This window comes from Scleropages formosus, chromosome 8, assembly GCF_900964775.1.
Source record: "Scleropages formosus chromosome 8, fSclFor1.1, whole genome shotgun sequence".
Lineage (NCBI taxonomy): Eukaryota > Metazoa > Chordata > Actinopteri > Osteoglossiformes > Osteoglossidae > Scleropages > Scleropages formosus.
The window spans coordinates 19,948,548-19,972,897 of NC_041813.1; the positions used below are offsets into that span (position 1 = coordinate 19,948,548).

At 42.4% G+C, this 24,350-nt stretch overlaps 1 protein-coding gene across 4 annotated transcripts in view; it reads left to right on the top strand.

The window, feature by feature from the left end:
• The window catches only part of atp2c1 (ATPase secretory pathway Ca2+ transporting 1), a 31,342-nt gene extending 8,565 nt beyond the window's left edge, over positions 1-22,777 (top strand). For 2 of the 4 annotated variants that reach the window (XM_018757218.2, XM_018757217.2), the window contains exons 2-27: positions 7,458-7,562; positions 7,923-8,039; positions 11,287-11,376; positions 11,485-11,520; positions 11,887-11,948; positions 12,285-12,393; positions 12,802-12,957; positions 13,113-13,181; positions 13,319-13,394; positions 13,542-13,608; positions 14,466-14,590; positions 15,794-15,891; positions 16,322-16,417; positions 16,521-16,610; positions 16,772-16,876; positions 17,105-17,261; positions 17,508-17,678; positions 17,870-17,967; positions 18,195-18,245; positions 19,068-19,234; positions 19,346-19,414; positions 19,496-19,612; positions 19,762-19,909; positions 20,335-20,430; positions 20,597-20,738; positions 21,229-22,777. In XM_018757218.2, the coding sequence (XP_018612734.1) occupies positions 7,458-7,562; positions 7,923-8,039; positions 11,287-11,376; positions 11,485-11,520; positions 11,887-11,948; positions 12,285-12,393; positions 12,802-12,957; positions 13,113-13,181; positions 13,319-13,394; positions 13,542-13,608; positions 14,466-14,590; positions 15,794-15,891; positions 16,322-16,417; positions 16,521-16,610; positions 16,772-16,876; positions 17,105-17,261; positions 17,508-17,678; positions 17,870-17,967; positions 18,195-18,245; positions 19,068-19,234; positions 19,346-19,414; positions 19,496-19,612; positions 19,762-19,909; positions 20,335-20,430; positions 20,597-20,738; positions 21,229-21,356 (2,745 nt within the window). In that variant the 3' untranslated portion in view covers positions 21,357-22,777. Of the gene's footprint in view, positions 1-4,172; positions 4,394-6,470; positions 6,544-7,457; positions 7,563-7,922; positions 8,040-11,286; positions 11,377-11,484; positions 11,521-11,886; positions 11,949-12,284; positions 12,394-12,801; positions 12,958-13,112; positions 13,182-13,318; positions 13,395-13,541; positions 13,609-14,465; positions 14,591-15,793; positions 15,892-16,321; positions 16,418-16,520; positions 16,611-16,771; positions 16,877-17,104; positions 17,262-17,507; positions 17,679-17,869; positions 17,968-18,194; positions 18,246-19,067; positions 19,235-19,345; positions 19,415-19,495; positions 19,613-19,761; positions 19,910-20,334; positions 20,431-20,596; positions 20,739-21,228 lie in introns of those variants that run through there. The other 2 variants (XM_018757220.2, XM_018757221.2) reach the window with 2 other exon arrangements.
• The last annotated feature ends 1,573 nt before the right edge of the window (positions 22,778-24,350 follow it).

Below are 24,350 nucleotides of genomic sequence, written 5' to 3' on the forward strand. Positions count from 1 at the left end.
TCACTTGACCTGGAAAGGCGGTGGGCGGTGAAATCAAAAGAATGGAACATGAACCACTTAAGCACTGGGAAACGGACCCTTCGCAACTGAAGTGCTGTCAATGCAATCGCTCAACCACTAGCTCTTCTCACAAACCAAAGATCTCTTCATTCAATCATAATCAAGACCCTCGAAGATGATGGACATACATATTACGTTGACACTTATTCATTGAGCAGACACCATGTCAACATGGCCATCCTGTACCTTGAGCTGAGTTAGTGTCCTGCATGAATCCCTGATCCACATCATGTTTGGTTTTGTGCAATGAGAGAACTAGGTGATGGGGACATGTGACGGCAGCAGATGTGTGACAGCGGGAGAAGGGAACAGGTGACTTGAGGGATGGAGAGATTATAGCACAGGAAGAAAGTAGGCAGACAGTATGGTGAGTGTCATACAGTAACTCAGATTTAAATGAACTTTAAAGCCCCTGTATACCTGTGTTTATACTGACAAGAGCTTTAGTAGATGTTTGTTTGAAACGTTCAGAAGCGGCAGGGCATACAAGTAATTTTTCCAAGACATCCGTGAAGAAGCAGCTTCTGAAGAGCACCCAGGAAGAAGTGTTCTTCAGTGTGAACAAAACCTTTCAGGTTTAGTGCCCTCAGTTACATTGGCTGTAACTATTCATATCTCTTCTTAGTTATGTTCTTTCACTTTATTCTGGCTGTTTGGGGGAAATATTTGGGCGGCACAGCGAGTAGCGCTGCTGTCTCACAGCACCTGGGTGGTGTAAGAGGATGTGGGTTCAATCCCCACTCAGTCTCTGTGTAGTTTGCATGTTCTCCCCGTGTCTGCGTGGGCTTCCTCCGGGTGCTCTGGTTTCCTCCCACAGTCCAAAGACGTGCTGGTCAGGTTCACCCATAGCGTGTGAGTGAGAGAGAGAGAGAGAGTGTGTTCCACTGGTGTATGGATGAGTGAGTCAGTGTAAGTAGTGTATCAAGCAGTGTAAGTGACCTTTTGGTGAATAAGGCATGTGGCTGATAATACTACATAGAGTTTACTAGAAGTTGCTTTGGAGAAAAGCATCTGCTAAATAAATAAATGTACTTGCACAGGTACCGCTTTAGTGCGGATCAGGATGTTTACGAAGGAAGGTGTGAGGAGAAGCGTCTGCTAAATAATGTAAATAGTATTAATTTGTTTTTCCATTTAACGTTAAATCCTGAAAATTTTAAACTTGATGCAGCACAAGTCTCACAATCCAATATAATTCATGATTGGATTCACAAAGTAGATGTTTCATAAATAAGGTGTTAATGGGTTAATATAAGTTGATAGGAACTACAGGTACTGCTCTTGAACAAGGTACTTGCCCTTAATGACTCCAATTTAAAAAAGTAACCTAGCTGTGTAAATGGGTAACTTATTGTATCATAGTGTGCAAACTTGATGTTTTTTTTTGTTACTTAGGAGAAAAGCATCAGCCGAATGAATAATGATGATGATGAGTGGCTATTTCCAAGTACAAAGCCATGAATGCAGTGCTTTTTTCCTCACTTTTACCTGATATGTAAGTGAATATCTGTGAGAGTAGGTTGTTCCCCATTGCGTAATCTGTCCTTTGATATGCATGTTCCTTCATGTAAACCTTTTGAGATACAAGTTCACACAAAGGATTGTTTTTTTTTTTTTTTTTTGTGCTTACATTAGTGTAGATATTTGCAGGTTCTGCTTGCAGAACTGTCACAGTGCCACTTTAGAAAGGGTATGCTTTGGCTGCGAATGGATGCAAAAAATAAAACCCAGGGACCATCTCTGTGGGGCTGGGGTTCTTGGAGCAGCTTTTTCATAGCCAGCCAGAGGTCAGGAGGGAACAGGTCATTATGATCTAGCAATGAGGGTGTAATCCTACTATTGTTGGGTTAGATCAGCAGAGGAGCAAATAAAATGTACTTAAAATACAGTATGAAATATACTAGAATAAATAGGTATGGCACACAAAGTACTGTCTTGGGTAAGACACGTTATCAACTCGTGCCTTCCTCCCAAACATGTTAACTCATATTTTTTAAAAATATTTTCAAACAAAGCTGGAAATTAAAACAGTTAATTTTCATTCAATTTAGAAGTTGTTTGTTTTCAACTATGTTGTAAATCACTTTGCACCAAATGAATAAATGTTAAAAATCTGATCAGACATGTTTGAGCAAAAGCACCTTTAGGAGTGTTTTTATAACACATGGGCTTTGGTCTAAAGTATATAGTATGTTTAATGTTCTCATGAATTTTATTTTAGTCATTAAAATATTGTGAAGTAGGCTTTTTTATGCACACACATAGACACATTTTCTGAACCGCTTGTCCCATACGGGGTCGCGGGGAACCGGAGCCTACCCGGCAACACAGGGCGTAAGGCCGGAGGGGACACCCAGGACGGGACGCCAGTCCGTCGCAAGGTACCCCAAGCGGGACTCGAACCCCAGACCCCCCGGAGAGCAGGACCCGGTCCAACCCACTGCGCCACCGAGCCCTCTATTTTTTATTAATTATGCAAATAGTGTCCATACAGTTCAAGATTATTTTATATTGTCCTGCATAGCTGTATCAAGTAATAAAATAATGATAGTAAACAGTTGTGCAGCACTTACTGATGTCTATAATTGCCTATAATTCTCTGAGGGAGCACAGGTCAAACTGGCTTCTGTCCCTTTGGCCATGATTGTTTGACTTTTAAAGGGCAATTGTTTGCCCAGCCTGTTAAATTGTGAAACCAAGTGTTTACTCCTGACCTGTGAAGGCTTCCTGAGGCTTTGTTCATGCTCCACCTCGCTGCCCAGGAAGCCCTCAGGTGCTACAAGCTTTTTGGATCTATGTGTAAATATGTGTCTCAGCTGTATAAATGGGTAAATAATTGTAACCTCAACTCAAGCCTTCCTTTCCCCTTTCTTTTTTGTTTTGGCTCAGGGTTCCTCTTCACTAACAAGGCCACCACAGCCCTCACCTCTGTCCCATCTTGTAGTACAACCTGAAACTTACTTATCAGTAAATTTTTTTCCAAACAAAATCTAGTCAAGGCGTTTCAGCCTCAAGTCGCTTGTTCCTTGGAAACGGTCAAAGTCTGTATCCTAGAATTCTCGATAACAACCTGTATCACAGACACACAAGAAACACAATAGTGTTTCGTTTGACACTGTTTGTAATTAGTTTTTCCCCTTTCTTATCGTTTTGCCAAGTTTTTGGTTTCCTTATTCCAGGTGTTCCTCACATTTCTTTATTTCTATACGTTACATTTTTTTCTGCACATCACTGACTCAGTTTTGTGCCAAAATGTGAAGCAACAAGTGTTGTATAGAAATGTTAACATCCTTTTCCAGAAACTAGTTGTTCAGTGCAGGGTCCCAGTAGGTAACCACTCACCAAAAATATGAAGTACTGCTTTACTAGGGTGCAAACAGAATAGGAGCAGAACACACAAACTTTACACTGACAGATGGATTTGACCCCAAGATCCGCACTTGCTGCCCAGGGAATGTAAAACACCACTCCTATCTGCTCCACCAGTTTGCAGCCGAAATGTTACATTTAATTTTTGTCTGTTAAGGCTTACACGTACAGCTCCGACTGCTCTTAAATCAAACCAACATAAACAGTTAACTGATCTCGGCTGTAGATCAGGAACATTGGTACTCAGTGCCTGCAGCTGTTACTCTGCTCTTGGGTGCGAAACGGGAATCCTTTTGAGGGCGCTTGGGCCACGTTTCCTCGTGCTTTGGAGTGGTTTCCAGCGTTCAGGCAACCGTAGCAAAGTCTTGAGGACTCTTCCCAAAGGTGTTTCTGGATTTGTTGCACTTGTGTATGTGGTCCATATAGTCCCAATTTGATTATTGCTCACCCCCACCGTTAAAACACGGGATTTCGTTTTGTTCTCTTTGCATCCTTCACGCAGACCCTCAGTGCCCTTTAGTGAATTTGACCTTCCAGAGTACAGTGTGGCTCATGTATCATGCATATAGGGATGCAGACACAGAGAGAGAGAGAGAGAGAGAGAGAGGTACTTATTCTGATCCATGTCTAAGCTCTTGTCGGTATTCATTAGGGAGAATCCCCTTTGGTCACAAGCCCTCTGCTTGCATATATGAGTTTTTCTTTTGGTTTTTTTTTTTTTTTTTTTAACCAGCTGAGACAGAGCCTAGTCCCATAGAGCCTAGTCCTTGATGCCAATGCAGACAGCGTAGAAGGCTGAAATGCGGGGGCCCGAGTCCCAGTACGGATCAGCTCTGAGGACTGACGGCGAGGGAAGGAACGCATCCACTCGCCGCGCTGATACTACTTCATTTAATGACTCCACATGTCCATATGTGGGCATTAACACATGTAATGTCCCACTGCTGCAGGAGTGCCACTGAAGGTACTTTTCTACAATCATTTTTGTCTATAAATTGATTCCTTGCAACTTCCAGACATAGATAAATCCTTACTTATGTCTGACGTGAATATACTTGTCTAAATCTGTGTACCAAATTACAGGAGTGGGTATTAGCGGTTCTGAATACCAAGGTGCTGTCATGTTGGGTTTTGGCCAGCAGTCCCCCCCCCAATTAAAGAAAGGTACAAAGAAAAGTTGAACTAGGTGAGAATATCGCAAATGTTGCTTGTGCTTTGGACGTTAATTCTTGTCTGTAATACTGTGCTTTTTCGCATTGTTTACAAATGGTTAGAATATATTGTCTTAAGTCTAGATGGTCCCTGTGACTGAAAACATGTAGTTTGCTTTTTTTAATGACTAGACTCTTAAAACCACTGTGGACATGTTGACCACATTTGTCCCTCAGGTTGACATCCAGTTTTGTTCAGAGGTGAACAGTGAAAATGAGCTGGATTAGTGACGCAACACAGCAAGCGAGGAGTCGCTTTACACACGCACACACGCACACGTTGACTGAAACCGCGTGTCCCAAGCGGGGTTGCGGCGAATCGGAGCCTAACCCAGCAACAGAGGGCGCAAGGCTGGCAGGGGACGGGACGCACCCAGGACGGGACGCCAGTCCGTCACAGGGCACCCCAAGCGGGACTCGAACCCCAGGCCCACCAGAGAGCAGGCACAGGCCGAACCCGCTGTGCCACCGCACCCCCTCAGAGTCACTTTAGGAGACCTCAAACAGAAGCATAATCTGTCAAAACGGGAGCTAACATCGTCTTATATGGTTATGTCTTGGGACTTTATGGCATTGTACTTGTGGAGTGGTGTTATATTTCTTGGTGTGGTGTTGATATTCCTTCAGCCACAAGTAACTGCTAACAACTGAGTTCTCAAATTTAGCTTTCTGACGTCAGCTTGCATAGAAACAAACACTGAGTTCTTTGTCTGGAAAATGAGATTATACTGTGTAATCAGAGAATGTCATGTATATCAGTCAGTGAACATAATAAGTATTTAGTACAGCTGTCCCTGTTTGGAAAATGTCAGAATTCAGTGGTACATTTAATAGACTTTGACATGGTGTGATGCCCATGTTCATCTGCCAGTTTTTAAGGTGAATTCAGTCACTGCAGAGCAAACATTTCTTTGCAGAATGAATATTTTAAAGCCTCATTGTGGCCAGTCATTTCATGAAGTTTCTCTCTTTTCTTCTCTTCTCATCTACATGGAAAGAGTGGCCTTTAGTAGGTCTCAGTGTTAGGGACCAGGACTTCACTTCCTTTCTCAAACATGAAGTTCCGTGTCTAATATTGCTTGTGATAAATTGCGGTAAATCAGAAATAACGGTAGCATGTGGACGGTGTTCTTTAACTTTTTTTACGTAATGGGAAGAGGAATTCGGTGAGATTTGCTCTTGTCACTCTCCTCTCGTTGAGGTTAATAATGGGGTTAATTTGAAGCTGTTTTGGCAGGAAAAAAATTGTGTTGTCAGCTGAGAGGAGAGGAAATGGCAACAAATATTGTTTTTCATTTTGCAGGTTTACGACGCTACAGTTTTAATGACTACTGGTGTATTTTTTAACAGAAAATCAATTCAGAATAGATGTATATAAATATATATCATTTGTTAGAAAAACTGACAAGTTCAGCACTTTAGTTTTCCCAAGTTTCCATTTACTGTACCTTTTACCGTTATTGTATATATGTTTTGGCTTCTAATAACATCAATGTGAGTATGACTGTTGCATATGTAAACATGGTGACTGTATTACCAGCTAACTAACCTCTTTCTTGTTATGCATCAGGTGAGTTTACATTCATTTTACTGCTTTTCCTCATTACTTGTATCATTAACTGCTGGCAGAATTGGAAAAACAGAAATACGTTGAAATCTGCTTGGCCTTTCTAAATGACTAAAATCACAGCATTTCATTGTTTTTAAAGTGCCTTTAATTTTATATCACAGGAAATCTAGTGTCTTGTCTTTGGTTCAGAAATTGCACATTTTGGCCCTTTTAACCACTGCACATTCATTGTTATTAAACGTATTTCCAATTCTTTTAAGCTACTTTTGTGCCAGTATCCAGGATTGGCGAACCGTTTTTGTCTGGATTCCTTCTGTGAGTTCGATTCTGAAGGTCCGTATAGTTCTACTTGAGACTTCCATCATCCTCATCATCTTCATTCTTTTCAGTCATTTCATGGCTTGGCCTTCTTCTGGCTGTTCATTATTTTTATGCATCATTCTTTAGAATTACGGTCAGTTTGTTCTGTTGCATTACTTTGAAAACAGTTGCCCTAGTAAATGTGGAAACTTTGAGACATAGCTTTTCAAATACATTGTTGTATTTCAAAAGCAGTCTTTTTAAAGTAGCAGCACTACATTTGTTCACTTCTGCATAATTTCTAGATGAGTTTAAAATGGTGGTGGCTAGTTGCAAATGTTTATTTCATCATTTCTTCACCATTGTGTATTTGGACATGATCAGTTTGAGTATAAGTTGCAGGTGTAATGAAATAGGAGTTAATGAGCTGTGTGTGTGTGTGTCCATTGAATAAATTAAACGTTATTAATCCCAGAGGGGAATTCACTTTGGTTGCAACAGCATACAATGTATAATGTAAATAATACGCATATACAACATACGAATGTACGTAAACACGTAAAGCAGCAAGACAAATAAAAAAGAAAAAAATGAATAAGCTAGCAGGTGAAACCAAGTAGGTCTGACTGAGCATACTTTGGACCATGCTGTGCCATCGCACGTGGACTCATGCTCGCCTTTCTATAGTTTACAAGCGCTGAGTCTGTTTCAGTATAGGAGATGGACAGTCTAACCTGTTAGCTAGTAGTATAAAAACACTCTGTGCCGTGTGTCAAAAAGAGGAACGTATTATGCTTGCATTGTGTGGTACGTTTCAAGTCTAGGTTTTACTGAGAGTGTTATTCTAATGGCGTCACTAAATTTCTACAGAGAGGAGTTCTAAAAAAGTATATACACAGTTTCATGGGTTTCTTCTGTGTTTCTGTGTGCATGTTGTGTTTATCCAGCTTGCCGAGGATCACCCCACCAGTGAAGATGAGACAATGGTTCCAGTGCTAGCATCGAAAAAAGCCAGCGAGCTGCCAGTGAATGAAGTAGCGTATATACTTCAGGTACGTGACGGGGAGCCCATAGACCACCCTGAGGTGAAATAGTGTACACGGTGCTGCTTGGAGTCTGGCTGGTTACCACAACACTGGGCAGATTATCGGGAGTCATTTCCTGTACTTTGAGATGTGGAGCGCATGCATATTTCTATGAAATCAGAAAAGTACGTGAATAGAAAAGACGTTTTACAAACCAGAAGAAGGTTTAATGAAAGCTGAAGCCGGATTTGTGTGGTAAGGTAAGTCTACAATATGTGCAGCCAAAGATTATTTACATACTTAAGTATAGTACATATTTGCAGAATTTTAGTGTGTGTCATCTTAAGCGTTATGCTCTGTTGACGCTTGTGTGTTCCTGTCCAACAGGCAGACCTACAGTATGGCCTGTCCCACAGCGAGGTGACCCGTCGACGTGCCTACCACGGTTGGAACGAGTTTGACATCAGCGAAGATGAGCCGCTCTGGAAGAAGTACATTTCCCAGGTGAGCACAGGTAGCGGAGGTCAGTCTCGTGAACTTGAAACCAAACCAGTTGAGAACTTGTCTGTTACAGTGATGAGTAACCTTTGTATTTTTTCTCACAGTGGTGGCAGATATGATTATCTAACAAAAAATTTAGCTTACGTCATCTTATGCCCTTCAATGTCTTTCGTTTTATTTTTAGCTTAAGATTTTCAGCAGGATCCTGTTACATTCCTGAGAATCCATGGATTTCTAGGGGTTATACAGAAAAGTGATATTTTTGAAGTATGAAAACAAAAGATCAGCTCATCTTGTCTTCATCTTTAATTTTGTTGATGAGGCGTCACAGAATAATCCATGTCTGTACACCAGAGTTTCACTCATTAGTTCTATTTTACTTTTATTTTTCCTGTTTATAGTGAATTGAGATTTTCAACAATATTTGTGCGTTTATTTCACAATTTTAACAGTTTTAATTTTTTTACTTTGTCTCCTTTGATTAGACATCTGAAATCCAGACATATTATGATGATGTGATGTTGAGTTAAAAATGTGATGATATACTGTAAATTGTAAAATGAATTTTTCTCTCTAAAAATCAGGATGTAATAGACTGGCTTTGAAATTCTGTTGAAGACTGGTAGCTTGCTTAATGCTAAGTGACTGAAATAGTTGCAGACGTCACGCATCCCTGGTTTGTGAGAGTGACCCAGTGGTTGGACGCCAGCTGGATGCTACATCCATCCTTCCGAAGTCCCCTTTGTGGAGAGTCACTGCGGCGTGAGATTATAGCTGTGCTGTTTTGAAGTAAAGGCAGTTTGTACTTTTCCGCATCCCGCAACTTGCGGAACACGAGTCTCCGCTGCACAAACAGCATGTGGCTCACAAGTGAAATAACCTGGTAGCAGTAGTGAAAGGACGCCTGGTGGAATAAGTGAAGATGCTGGTTTTGAGCCTCCAGCTGCTCACACACCCCAATGCTGAGCAATAGCTGAAAGGATGCCTGTTTCTCTTCTGGTGTTGCACCACATGCTGTGACAGCGCAGGGTAAGGAGGCTGGAGGGCAGCGTATTCTCTGCATTAGAGCACGTTAAAACTGAACGGCCGGCGGAACTGCAGCGGCCACTTCAGGGCTGCAGTGCTGGAGGATGAAGCTGTCCTCATCCCTCCTGCGGTGCACTGAATGTAGCGCGTTTCACCACATGGGGTGTAATCTGTCTCCTTTTTCAGCCTCTCCTTTCCTCCCCCATCTCCACAGCTGTGCGCAGAGTTGTGGCCGTGTCCCCTTTCATTTTTTCCATTCCTTTCGGGCTTTACGTCACGCATTGCTCAATTTATTTGTGGCATGGGAGGTCCTTTAAGATATAGTCATATAAGACTTATTTTTTACATTCAGAATGGCATAAAGTAACCATTAAGAGTAATTAAATACATTAATTTAGCAGGCAGTTTTTTGCAAGGTACTAAGTTAAATAGAATTTAGCTGATGCCTTGATCCAAGGTAACTTGCAGCGTTAGACACGTTGCACTGAGCTACATAGTCATTCACACCTCTGTACAGCAGACCAGTGAAACACACACTCATTCACTTACCCATAGACTCACTACATGTAATTTGGCGTGTCCAGTCCATGTGAAACATGTGTCTTTGGATTGTGAGAGGTTACCAGAGCCCCAGGACAAAACCCATTGAACGCAGGGAGCATATGCAAACTCCATGCAAATTGAGCAGAGATTGAACCGCACCATTACCACGCATCATCCAGGCTCTCTGAGGCAGCAGCACTGTCTGCTGTTCCGTCAGTGTTTGACTGTTCAGGCTTTCAGAATTTCAATGTGATGAAAATAAGGAAATTTTGGTACACAATTCTGGGCAATTACAGCTCATTGTCACTTGACAGTGCCAGTAAGAAATACGGTGCCTTGTGGCAGAGAGTTCAGGCAATGTTATTGTACAGTAGATGGAGCTGTCTGTTAGAATGACCAAACATCGGGACTCAAACATAATACAATATACTAAGGTCCATGGGACGACCGTCAAGTCAAGATCCACCTGTAATCTGATTGCTTTTTTTTTTCTTTCGTGCATATTTAATGTTTTTTGTTTAACTCGTTGAGATGGTACTGTGCTGCAAGTAATTTTAATATTTATTATTTCACAGTTTGGTTTTTAAAGGGCTGCAGGGAAGAGACGGGTGCAACTGTAACAGAGCTTTAAGCAGGCGGGGAGCCAGCGGTCAGCCAGGTTAATGCTCCTTGTGTCACGTTCCAATGAACTGATCAATATTTGGTACACTTGCAGTTGTCTTTGACAGTCACTTTGTCAGTTAGTCACACTGCAGTTTTTCCCAATTGTAAATGTGTCTGAGAGGTGCTGCTCAGAGGTCACCTTTTAAAAATGCCACACTTAGATATAATATACATTGTGTTCACCACTTTGTTTTTTGACATCATAGTCTTGGAGTATCATGCATAATGATGTAGAGACATGTTTGAGATTTTCCAGAATTTTCTGCATTCAGACTGCTCTGCTATAGCATGTTGGTATTATTTCAGTTGTTCTTTCTGGCATATTTTAAGTTCCTTAACATTTGTTTCCCATTTCTTTAATGCTGTTTTGGTCATTGATCCATGCAAAATTAGTATTTTAGCTTTTACTTCTGAAAGGTGCAGGGACCTTTTCTCCCCTCTGCAGTAAACCATCTTCTGGAGCTGTATGCTGTCTGTGCTACCTCAGCCTCTTCTGTGTTGGTCTTGCTCAAAACCTCACCACAGAAAATTCAACATCTTACATTAATACTTAAGTTTATATTAGAAAGCTCCAGCAATTAAGTTGGCAAGAGGACATAGAAGAAATGGTACTTCTGCCCATTTATTCAGCACAATGAGGACTATTTCTTGGCATAGTCCATTCTATATATATAATCCCTTTATAGGGTATGGCTTTACTTTGTGTTGTGTTTTTTGGAAAAAAGTGAAAAGATGGTGTTCAAAATGTTCCCTCAAGTCTACCTTCACTTGACTTTTCTCAGTAGAGTGTTTTATGATAGATGACAGCTAGAAGTCGAGTTGTCGTTTTTAGCGGTTTGTCACACACCACAGTGGCATGTTTAATCTTTCGGTGAACTCATGAACTGCAGAGCCAGTTTGGTTTTCTTTACATGCTAGAGGGCTTGCTGGCTCTTCCTCACCGATGACAGCACACCTCAGATGTTTCCTTGTTCGCATGGTGGTGGATGCCCTGACTCCTGTTTCCTCGCATCCACAGTTCAAGGACCCCCTCATCATGCTCTTACTGGCCTCTGCTGTCATTAGTGTACTGATGCGCCAGTTTGATGATGCTGTTAGCATCACTGTGGTAAGGACTGCTTTGAGAGCCCATCTTTACATGATTTTATATTGTTCATATTAAAATGTGAATATAATCTCGTAAATGTCTATTGCTTTCCTTTTGTCCCCTGAACAGGCCATTATCATCGTTGTTACAGTTGCCTTTGTTCAGGTAAGTTACATCTTGTTTGGATAGACACTTTAGAAAAAATAGAAACCATAGATATCATTGCAGGATGTAAAGCTCATCTGTGTGAAGAACATTCTCTGACAGGCTCTGTCCAGAGCCAGATAGAGTGCTTTTGTGAAAGTGTTTGCGTAATTATTTATTCGTTAAGCTGTCACTTTTCTCCAAAGTGGCTCACATTGTTCGAACAGTTATGCCGTCACACAGAAGGTCCCCCCCCCCAAACTCTAGAGCAAGTCATGTGCCTGTCATTCAGACCAGGGTCCTTTGAGTACACTAACTACTACATGTTAGACCTCATCTGGATGCTTTGTGTTGACCGTTTCCTCTGCCTAATTCCTCCATTGCCAGGAGTACCGCTCAGAGAAGTCACTGGAGGAATTGGGGAAGCTGGTACCACCTGAATGTCATTGGTGAGTGAAACACTGTAGAGGGAAGGTCATTGGGGCCGATTTGGCACTTGCAAACCTGTTGCTATGGATTTTTGCCAGGGCAGTGTGAGGTCTTTGCTTTTACAGAGTCGGGACACATTGCAGTCTGAGTTTATAACATGTAATTTTCACTTGAAAACTGGACCATGGCTTCTGATGTCTACCTTAAATATGGCCAGAAACCACCTGCTCTTTGAGGTCTTGGATGGGCGTCATTCTGTGGACTTTGGAACGTAGGACTTGTATTGATCAAGGAACAGGTATCATTGTCCACACAACTTCTGTCGCTGTCATCGCATGACTTCTTAAACCAAACAGCATACGAGAGGGACGCCTGGAGCACCTGCTGGCTCGGGAGCTGGTCCCAGGGGACACGGTCTGCCTTTCAGTAGGGGAGCGAGTCCCAGCTGACTTGCGCCTCTTTGAGGTAGGACAGCACCAGTCAACCCGGGAACCTTATTATGGGGAAACTCAAACTGTCTCAGTTACTTCATTGGGTTCTTTAGGGTTTGTATCTGAAATATGAATTGCACCTAAGATATCACTTATAAATTCACAACTGTGATTTTTTTTTTTTTTTGTGCTTCATGAAGAATACTTATCCTCATTACTTTTTAATCCAGCAGCAGTGTTCTATATGGTCCCAGAGTGCTCTCATTTTCCTCATTCTTAAAGATGTCTTTGCAGATCATTGATCTAAATCAAGCTTGCATCCCCCTCTAGAGAGGCTCTCTGTCCCAAAGCTGCACTGCAGTTCCATCCTTTGCAGAACATAACCCAGTACAAATCAGGACCGTACTTTGTGTCGACCTTTTGCCTTTGTCCTTGATAACAGGCGAGTGACCTGTCCGTGGATGAGTCCAGCCTGACAGGAGAGACCACCCCCTGCTCCAAGTCCATAGCCCCCCAGCCTGCAGCTACTAATGGTGACATCACCTCCCGGAGTAATGTGGCTTTCATGGGGACCCTGGTGCGCTGTGGAAAGGCCAAGGTACTTTAGAAAGAAAACAACATAGCACTAATAGTTAAAACTGGTGGACCAGGGTAGTAAGGATATAAACCAAAAATTCAGACAGTCCTTTAAGCTGCGTTGTGCTTTGTTTCATCAAAAAAAATGTAGTGTTATATCAAACATCTCCTTGACAGGGTATTGTGATCGGAACTGGAGAGAATTCTGAATTTGGTGAAGTCTTTAAGATGATGCAAGCTGAGGAGGTGAGTTGGTAGTTATTTCATTTTAAAATCGTCTTTTGTTTCTGTTCATGCTGTTTGCACCTATATCTAAAATTGTTACTGCCTTAGGTTTAGGACAGTGTAACATGTGTTTGAATTATTTCTCTCTCTGTTACTAGGCTCCCAAAACCCCTTTACAGAAAAGCATGGACCTGTTGGGGAAACAGCTTTCTCTTTACTCCTTTGGCATTATAGGTAACTACTTATCTTTATCGGATCCAACAGTTAAGGAACTGTAAGCTGGGCACTGTTCCTCTATGCATTGTGCAATTGAACAAACCTGGATTAATATGTTGTAAAAATGACTTGTTGATGGGTCTTTCAAAATGTGGTGTCTTTTAGGGGTCATCATGCTGGTAGGCTGGCTGCAGGGCAAACACATCCTGGACATGTTCACCATTGGTGTCAGGTATGTGGTGACAGGTTGGCTCTACTGAAATTGAGGTCTTGAAAAGTTCAATTATACGATAATAGTTCAAAGATTTCACGTAGACATTGATATGGAGATATGACTGGGAGCTCCTCAGGTTATTTTAATGACCATGTATGTGTTAACGTACTGCACTAAATTAGCATGCTGCATAGCACCGTACGTTTGAGGCATGAACTTAACCTGAACTAGCTACTTCAGTAAAGGATGCTGTCACTGACTCAAACTACAAGACAAATGTTTATTTACAATAGGGTATTATGATTTTTTTCATGTGATGTGAATATTATCTATTTACATGTCTATATGGTTTAGTTGTAAAAGTTAGTATTGAACATTTTGAACCTGCCCTTTCGGTTGTTAGCTTGGTTTACCGTAATCAAAGGTCTGATTAGTTGACATTGTCGTTGTGACAGGAAGTAGGACCTTTATACAGTAGTTGGTTTTGTTATGGAAGAAACATACTGTCTGCAAGCTTTGCATAGTGAAACACATAGTAGGCAGTGATTAAAATGACTCCTGTGGACCTCAAACAACTGTGTTACCAAGAAATATGTTGAACAGAAAAATAAACCTGTTACATGAAAAAAGGGTGTATGTTTTCAAAAGTCATTATAGAGGTTTTTCATTCTATAGACATTCCTCTTTGATTAAAGCTATAAAAAAAATAAATACGATTCACTTCGGTTAAAAGTATCACTTCAGTTAAGTAATTTGCTGAAGAGGAGATCAGCAAATCCAGCTGACCTCAGTTGGGTTATTTTGCTTAAATAAGGGCAACACTGTTTTATCACTTCGAGTCCTCTGAATACTGTCTTATCTGGGCCCACCCCCAGCCTGGCGGTCGCCGCTATCCCAGAGGGCCTTCCTATCGTGGTGACAGTCACCCTGGCGCTCGGCGTGATGCGGATGGTTAAGAAACGTGCCATCGTGAAGAAGCTGCCAATAGTGGAGACATTGGGTGAGGCTCTTGACGGTTTGATCACTCACTCTGCACGTTGAGCTCTCAGAAACCACCGGTCACTGTATTTGGATGGAAGCAAAAGCTGTTAATGATGCACGTGGAATGCGTTTGGGGTGATTTATTCATGCAAGTACCTTTTTCTTAAATTGAATGACAGAGAAGGTCTATAGACCTTACCTCTAATATTCAAACAACCACATTACATCGCACCTGTGATAAACCCTCTATTTCCACCTATTCCTCTATTACTAATGACAAGCAGCTAATGGATTTTTATTTTTTCATCTTTAAATGCAATCTGCAGATATTCAATGACACAAAATCAATAATACGTAATCATTTGGACACTTTAATGCATTTAGCTGATAAAGGGCTGCAACACATTTACGTTATCTAAGAGCAAGGAAGTGGGAAAGGCTTTTTTTCCCCCCCCCTTTTTTTTTTTTTGAACGCAAAGCGATGCTCCCCCTTTGCTGAGCCACAAAGGGCCATCAAGTCCTCGAGGCCTCATGTACTTTTGTTATGTAGAAAACACGCTTCCTCTCCAAGTTGTTTTAAATGTTTGTGACATAACTTTGTGTCCATTTGTTGTCCTCCACCAGCTGTGTGGCAGGCTGACAACACTTGTGGATCACATCGAGTGCCGCTGGATGGGTCTTTTCACTGTTTTGTCTGCAACTGTCACAGAGTTGTTCAGCCTACGATGAATCTTTCACTGTTTTATCATGAGATAATTTGCAGTTCAGAGATGTAAAGAATCCAAACAGCCAGTGCATGTGGTGTATCATCTCAGGTTTATGCAGTTCTATGTGTTAAATCAGTAACAGGTCACCGATATGCAGTACTTTCTCACCATCTCCTCGAGAAGGTTTCCAACACACTCAGCTGTGGAGTGTGTGCTGTTCTCCTACAGGAGTTCAGCCCAGGTGCCAAAACACCACTTGCAGTCTTCTACAGAGTTGGCTCTAGACGCAAGCTCAATGGTTATTAATTGAAAAAAAATATATTGATTAGTGAAAGTAACATGAGAATTATTTGATTGGAATTGTTTCCACTTGATAGAATACTCTTCTTCCATAAAATATGTACATCATACAATGGGTCATATTATGCAGATTTACTTGGAAAGTATGTTTGTGTATTTAAAAAAAAAAAAAAAGCTGGATCCGTTGCTTCATCAGTATGTTCCTGTTCACACAGGCTGCTGCAATGTTATTTGCTCCGACAAGACGGGAACCTTGACCAAAAATGAGATGACGGTCACTCATCTGTTCACGTCTGATGGGCTCCATGCTGAGGTAAGAGACCAGCTGCTCTGCCTGAACTGGACAAGTGTCCAGTCACTCATGTGAGACAAGAACAGGGTGGTACATCACTTCAACATGGGGAGATGGTACCCATAATGCATTCAGATTGTCTGTTGTCTTAAAAAATAGCCAAAGTACTTTTTATGCATGTAGGAAAAGCAGTCCCAAGTAACTGTTTTCATATTTTAAATAATTTTTTTTTTTTTTTTTGGCCGCAAAAAGGTAAAACCAGTTACTTCTTTCATTGGAAATCCTAAGCAGGGTTTTGGACTGCCCTTGCAGTTTTTCTGTCGATCACACCTGTCTAAAGACCTTGTTTTTAAAAAAAAAAAAAAAAAAATACATCTACATTGAGCATCCTTGCTCCAGCTCAGTTGCATACTTCCTGTAATTGTGTGTGGGACACGTGTGTTTGCTGCAGGTCACAGGTGTTGGCTACAATGGTGCCGGTGAGGTCCTGCTAGATGGGGAGGTGGTCCATGGATATTCCAACTTATCCATTTGTAAAGTGGTTGAGGTGAGGAAGTGTGCATCTGTGTGTGAGACAGACACTGTGTCCATGTGTGCCTTGTTGCATGTCTCTCCTAATGACCCCTCTTCTTTTTTTTTTGTCACTTTAGGCGGGCTGTATCTGCAATGATGCCGTCATCAGGAACAATACCCTTATGGGCCGGCCTACAGAGGGTGCTCTCATTGCTCTAACGATGAAGGTACTGCCTTGGGGTCCTCCCGGGCATGGGCTCTCTTCCTGCTGTAGTGCACAGAGTCCCGCTGTAGTGCACAGAGTCCCACTGTAATGGACCTGGTATCGCCAGTCTTTCTGGAATTCCACCCCGAAGCTAACTTTGGAAGCTGTGTTTCTGTATTGCAGATGGGCCTAGAAGGGGTGCAACAGGAACATGTGCGGAAGGAGGAGCACCCATTCTCCTCGGAGCAGAAGTGGATGGCGGTGCGCTGTGTGCACCACGCTCAGCAGGTGCCTCTAGGATTCCTCATTCCTTTGACTGGCAGCAACAACACCTTTTTGGGACTGGGAGGGGAGGGGGTTGAACTCGTTTGGGTTTTCGTATCTGTTTCACCATTAGCTGCTACTCCTCATCATATTGGAGACAGCGAGATCCTTGTGTTTTCCGTGTTGCCTGTCAGTGATGAGAATATTTACATTGGAGTGACCTTTTTGCCCGTTTGCCCTTTCTTGGGGTAGGACAAGCCTGGGCTCTACTACATGAAAGGGGCCTACGAACAGGTCATCCGCTACTGCAGCACATACAACAGCAAGGGCCTCATGCTGCCTCTGACCAGCCAGCAGAGGGAGCTGTACCAGCAGCAGAAGAGCTACATGGGCACTGCCGGCTTGAGAGGTACTCAGCCCGGCCCGCTAGCTGACCTGTAATATCCAGTATCCGCACTAAAAGCTGTTCAGTCTGAGTTTGACAGTTAACAGTATTTCAGCTCTAAGTGAGCCCGCTCTCATCTGTGGCTTCTGTTGTGTTCACCATCCTATAGTTTTGCAGAAAATAACTGAGGCCAAGTTAAATTGTATAAGATAAGGCCTTGTTTATTTGGTTCTCACTCATTCATGGGAGGAATAATACTTGTCCCCCTAGTTCTGGCCTTTGCATCCGGTGCCGAGATGGGTCATCTCACCTTCCTCGGCATGGTGGGCATCATTGATCCACCCAGGGAGGGGGTGAAGGAGGCTGTAGGCACACTCATCAGCTCTGGTGTAGCTGTCAAGATGATTACAGGCGACTCCCAGGAAACTGCAGTGTCCATCGGTATGTGTTTCTATTCCCTCTTCCCCAATTCACCCTTTAGGCTTCACCTTTTTCACAGTTGAAGCCTGCTTTTGTTTTGGCGTTGTCATGGCAATGTGAGTGCAGTTCCCTAGCTGTATAAGGGTCAATGAGGGCAGGCGGAGCACTCTGTGCCAGCTGTGGAGTGAGTGTATTGGTGCTTCTTTTTGCAGCCAGCCGACTGGGTCTGTACACCAAAGGTTCCCAGGCGCTCTCTGGGGAAGAAGTAGACCAGATGGACATCCAGCAGCTGTCTCTCATTGTGCCAAGGGTACGGAGCAACCTCCTGCTTGAACATCCTCTCACTGCTCTCAGTGTTGTTAATGAGCACTGTCATACTGGCCTAATGCTCCTCTAATCTGCAGTAAATTGGCCCAAAGAGCTCATGCTTACTCCCCTTGGGTCTGTGAAACGGGCAAGAACCACAGACTTGGATGCCCTTTTTTCCCCCCACCTGCTTAAGGGGACATTGGGTCACCTGCTTGTTTGTCTCCTCAGATCGTGGTGTTCTACCGAGCCAGCCCCAGACACAAACTCAAGATCGTCAAGGTGAGCAGTACTCGCCCACTCGCTCCTTCGACGTCCTTCCTCAGCTCCGCATCAGTGTAGCACTAGGAGCTTAATGAGTCCCAGGTCCAGCATAGTTGGACAGGATGGATTTTCAGTGAAATTGGTAAAAAAAAAAAAAAAAAAAACTTGTAACGTAATGTGGCGATTTCTTCCGTTTAGTGGCCTTGAGAAAAAGCGAAACATACTTAAAATGCACTTATCCCTGTTTTCCAGTCCTAATATGTTCCTCCGACTGAATATCAAAAACCTGGGTAATGCTTTTTATGGGGATTCCAATTTGTTTGAATCTCATCCCAGTTTTTCTTTAAAATCACCCTAAGTGATTCCTGATGTCATAAGGAAAAAGCAGTGTAATGCATTAAAATTTTTTTTTTTTTTTTTAACAACCTTGAACATAAATTTTTAAAAATTATTTCAAAAAGTAAGTTTAGTGGTCTGAGGAAGATGAGAGGTGAAAGCAGTGACTTGAGGCAGAAGAGAGGGAGGAGGATGATGATGGAGGGTAACGTTATACAAAGACTATTTTAATATGTGGACAGTTTACTATGCTGGACAGCATGTGGCAGGCTGAATAAACCAAACTCAAGACCAGTTAACAATAAGCGGTATTAATAATCATGGATGGGGTGAATGAAAACCCCGAGATGAGGTGATGTGTCCTAACTTCTGGCAGGCTTTGGGCCCTGTACATCCTACCAGGCAGATAGCAGTTTGCAGTTCAGCAGCTCTAGTTCTCCACAGTGGAATTACTGTGTGGCACGAACCTCTGATACATTCGTTCTATCTCCTGTTGGGGGATAGTCTCTACAGAACACTGGCGCCGTGGTGGCCATGACAGGTGACGGGGTGAACGATGCAGTGGCCCTCAAGGCCGCCGACATCGGCGTGGCCATGGGTCAAACGGGCACCGACGTCTGCAAGGAGGCGGCCGACATGATCTTGGTGGATGATGACTTCAGAACCATCATGTGAGCAGAGCTTGGTGTTGGGTCCAGCGGGATGTATAAATTTCAGGCTGTGTGACAAAAATTCTGCAAGCTTTGTCGTGAGATTGAAAAACCATTGCTAATTTCCCACAGGTGTGCCATAGAAGAAGGAAAAGGAATTTACAATAACATCAAGAATTTTGTCCGATTTCAGCTCAGCACGTAAGTGTTTGTGCTTTTGTGTACGATTCGGGCAGTCCTATGTAGCCTCTGGACTTGAGCACTTATCCACCTCTTTTGCAGGAGTATTGCTGCTTTGACACTGATCTCCTTGGCAACCCTCATGAACTTCCCTAATCCCTTGAATGCCATGCAGATATTGTGGATTAATATCATAATGGATGGACCCCCTGCACAAAGGTGAAGCGCATTCAATAGAATACAAATGGCTTGAAGTGAAACTCCTTTTTTTCTGCTCTAATTTTCCTTGTGCTGTTTGGTCTCTTTAAGCTGTTATAACTTTAACCATTTGTCATCGCCTTAAATCCTGACACCCACCTCTTCTGCAGTCTGGGTGTGGAACCTGTGGACAAGGACGTGATCCGAAAACCTCCGAGGAACGTGAAGGACAGCATCATTACTCGGAGCCTCATCGTAAAGATCCTGGTGCCATCAGTCATCATCGTATGCGGCACACTCTTTGTCTTCTGGAGAGAGGTGTGTGGAATTTGATTGCCATTCTCTTCTTTTCTTTCTGGGAAATCCTGATAAAATATGTGACTCAGTAAATCAAAGCTGTCTCAACTGTTGAGCAACAAGGAGTTTTGAAAAACCCCATAAAGAAAAATATGCCAAGTACCAGAAACACTGTGGGATGTTCTGTATTTTGTATCAATTTATAACTAACTTAATAGCTTTGCTTATTTATTTTTTTATTTATTTATTTTTTTTAAATCTATTGAGACAGTTGCACATAATTGTGTGTATATATGTTTATGTTTCTGGGGGGCTCAGTTTATATGGAGGACAAGGGTCAAGCCAAAATATAAATGACTGTAGACTGCCAAAAGTATTTGGGCCCACTTGACATTAGGTTTTGAAAGATTGTATTTGCAATAAATTTATTTTGAACTTTCCTCCAGCTACGAGACAACGTGATCACCCCTCGAGACACAACCATGACTTTCACCTGCTTCGTTTTCTTCGACATGTTCAACGCCCTCAGCTCCAGGTCACAGGTACTGCTCTTCATGTAAAGAAGCTGCATTTTGTAAGGGCTGCGTGCATGCCTGTATGTGTGAGAAGGCTAACAGCAGTGTTGCTGGGGAGAGGTGGTACATCAAAGAAATCATTATTAAATTGTGAAAGAACATTCCTTCCAACACACCCCCGTTCCCCCTGCAGACCCGCATGGTACACGAAATGGGCCTCTGCAGCAATCGGATGTTCTGCTATGCGGTGCTGGCTTCTATCATGGGTCAGATGCTGGTCATCTACTTCCCCCCACTGCAGATGGTCTTCCAGACAGAGAGTCTTAGCATCTTTGGTGAGTCCTGGTTCCACAGCAACCAGCTTAGGAGGTCCTCATCTCAAAGGGATACTAGTTACGCTTAATTGTATTTATTTATATATACTCTGTCCTGCAGACAAACTCAAAGCGCTTTCACTAAGTTACAGGGAAAAACTGTTGCATATAATGCTGAATTATAGAGGACAAATTGAAGTCAAGTACTACTAAAATAAATGGGATCTAAGCAAGCAAACATGTAAATTAGCATACAATAATAGTCATTAACAATGCGCTTATGATGAAAGTTTCAGCCAGAAACGGAGGAGTGGAAAGCAAAAAAGGTATCTGTCCTCATTCATGTAGCAGTGATATCAGATGTACAGTCACCAAAGTCATCTCAGCTTACTTCTCTGTTCATTGTCAGTGTCTTTGGTGTAATCTGAAGAGAAGGGTTTTGAACTATGTCTAGTTGCCTTTTGTCATCTAAGGTGTGACATTTCATTATAGTATGTGCTTTTTCTTTCAGATCTGCTCTTCTTAATCGCGCTGACATCTTCTGTGTGCGTCGTTTCGGAGGTCATCAAGAAGATCGAGAGGTGGAGGGGCAAAGGGTCAGAGTTAATAGACACCACTGACTCTTTCAACGAAGTATGACGCATGTTGTGTCGGGTTCGAAGGAGTCGGCAGAAGCTGGGCACCTACGGAGTATGGACTGGAACGACGGCGTCACATTTTCTTTCCATTTGTCATTTTACATTTTGGATTTCTTGGACTCAAGGCAGTCGGAGATGAATGGAACCAGTCGCTCTGAGGACCAGTGTGTTGGGAATCGAGACCCCTCTGCAAGTCATTGGTTCACTACTCAAGTCTATGACCCCTTCAGGAGGTCCAGAGGAACACTTTTCTGAAAAGTGCTTGGTTTCTGCCTTTTTTTCTTTGAGTGGCTGATGCAGCTTTTGTGGAACAACGTGGATGTTATCTTGATGCATTCCAGCTCAACTAGCTAGAATAAGTCCCTTATAGTCTAAATATGTCATTTAACTGTATAGGACAACATGTGTGGGGTTCATTTCATGTAATGGTTTTAGGGTGGAGGTGACCACTATCAATATGCTTTGTGGTTAAATCAAATGATTGAGTTTTTTTCCTTTTTTTTCTTTCCTTCCAACCCTCGTTGGGATTTCCACATTAAGCATGAATACAAAATTGAGTTTTTTTTTTTTTTTTTTTTTTTTGCACCACTACTGCTTGCTGCTCCACAGCACTGCGCTATGATGTTCCCAGACCTCAGTATTTTACTATTTACACTCATTAACACGAGTGGGGAAACATTAAGGTAGAAGACAAACTTATCCCAATCTGGTTCCCAGTTGGATTATTTGGTCCGGCCTGTTGTACTGTAACGCCACACTTTGATGTCCTCAGTTACAGTCCTAACCAGTCCTTGACCCAGTCCCACTTGCTCTGGAGTATTGTAGGTCAGGGTCACTCATCCATGCAGAAAGAATAACCACAAGCAGTTTGTGAAGTATATATTAATTTGTACAGCACATGTTTTAGAGTAAATCATTATTTATTTGTCCCAATGTTAGTTTGCACTATTAAGAATAATATCCTACTGTACTACTTGTGTTACTGAGAGCGTTCATTTTGGAAGTTTCCGGAAGCATTTCCTCATTTACCTCATTAATTAACATGATTTCAAGGCCTTACGTCAACAAGCAAAGCAAACTCGGTTTTTCCCTCCAAGAGCAACAGAGGAGCTTCTGCTGGCCTTAAGACTGCAGTTGTAAACAGGCTTTTTTTGTATCTGACAGCTTAGCCTCCACTCGTCTCTTTGCCGTGGCTTTCAAGCCACATGTTCTGCTCCGCTCTCTTCTCCTCCACTCCGCTCTGCTCTGTCCAGGTCTGAGCCGAGGCTGCGCTCAATAGTGCCACGTGGCTTTCCCAGAAAGTAAAAACCGATGATGAGTGACAACAGTGCTTCTCGTTTTGTGTTGGCACAGCTGAAAACGATACTCTGTTGTGACAGTTTGAGAATAACCCTGTACATTAAAGTTTTTGTAAACCTTTTAAACCAAGTGCCTGATTTGTGGAGGGTTGTGGCCTTTATCATTGCTTTGGGTCACGGGTCATGTTGGGGATGAGAAAGGCATGCGTTTCCTGCGAACACACTCAGCAGCAGGAAGCAGCTTGTGTCAGCGGCAGGCTTTCAGAACCCATCCCAGTAGCTGAGAAGGCTGGACTGGTGCAAGCAAATGACCACTTTTGTGAGTGTAAGAGGATGTGATAAAAGCGGTTAAAGCTACTGCCTTTGGATTCAGAGTTTGTACATTTGAGTCCCACCTCTTGTTGTAGAACAATGTACTTACCTTGGATTGGAACTGTGAAAGTTACCCAGTTGTATAAGTAATTGTAAGTTATTTTGGAGAAAACCTGCACATTTACCTGATGCTTAATTAAAAGCCAGGGGACTTTGATTTGCAGCATATCAGATTTAATATTCCATCTTTTTTTCATATGGAAAAATGCCTAATTAAGACAAACCTACGGTGTCATTTTGCATAAATGTGATGCCAAGTTTTAATTTCTGGAGATGCATGGTGTACTGGAATGTCTACAAAAGTTATTCACTGCAGCCTGTAATAACCATATGGGAACTTAGATTAGATACTTTATGTAACTTTACATTATGACTCTGCAATAAGTACCTGGAATCACAGTGACCGTTTATAATCTAAACTTGCAGTTTATCTATATAGGACAACACGTGAGCCAATTTGCTACACAAAAATGAGTTTAACACTGATGATTTGGAACAAACCGAAGAATGTGGAGATGCGGAGATTGAAGTGATAATGTAGGTTATGTGAACAATTTGCACAGATGCTGACAGTTCCCAAACAGTACAATATCAATGATCCGTAGACATACAGAGGGACGTGTCATCTTGGCAGGTAGCCGATGGAGCAAAAAATGGAAATAATGACATGTAATTAGCATTTCCCATCCTGGTTAGACACTGTGATCCTTGGCTCAAGACAAAATGAATTATGAAGAATCGACATTCTATCAATGCGATCGTTCTATCGCCATGAAACAGGATATGTCACAAGGGGACGTGTCATCTGGACCCAACGCGTGCCCACTGTTAACTGGGAAGATGCAAAACTAAAGATATAGCTAAGTCGACACCACTAAAACGAAAACAGCCGTTTGCAGAAGCTGTGGGTCAAAAATGAGCACCAACCGCGACATAAAGTTTCATTGGCCTTTTAAAGACGGCTATGCACACTGAGTAACTCTGAACATATAGTCCAAGTGTGAAGAGCAGAAGCAGTTCTCACTTTTTCTCTAACTTGCTGTAACTTGAGACAAAGTGTAATTCCACATAGCATAAAATCTGTTTTTAACAGGTCAGTATTAGTGTTTTCATTTACCCATTTGAACCACAGTGTCTTGCCATTTGGTGCTGAATGGCACCTGTGTGAAATGTTTAAGCCATAAATGAGACAAATGTGAAATGTCACAGCTGTAGGGAGATGATGGATGAACGGTAGAGACCAGGACATTCCCGTTCAGGGCGAGTTGATGCTAATGTGCCGAGGAAGTGATATTCTGCACAAATCAAGGGTTAGGGTTCTCCAG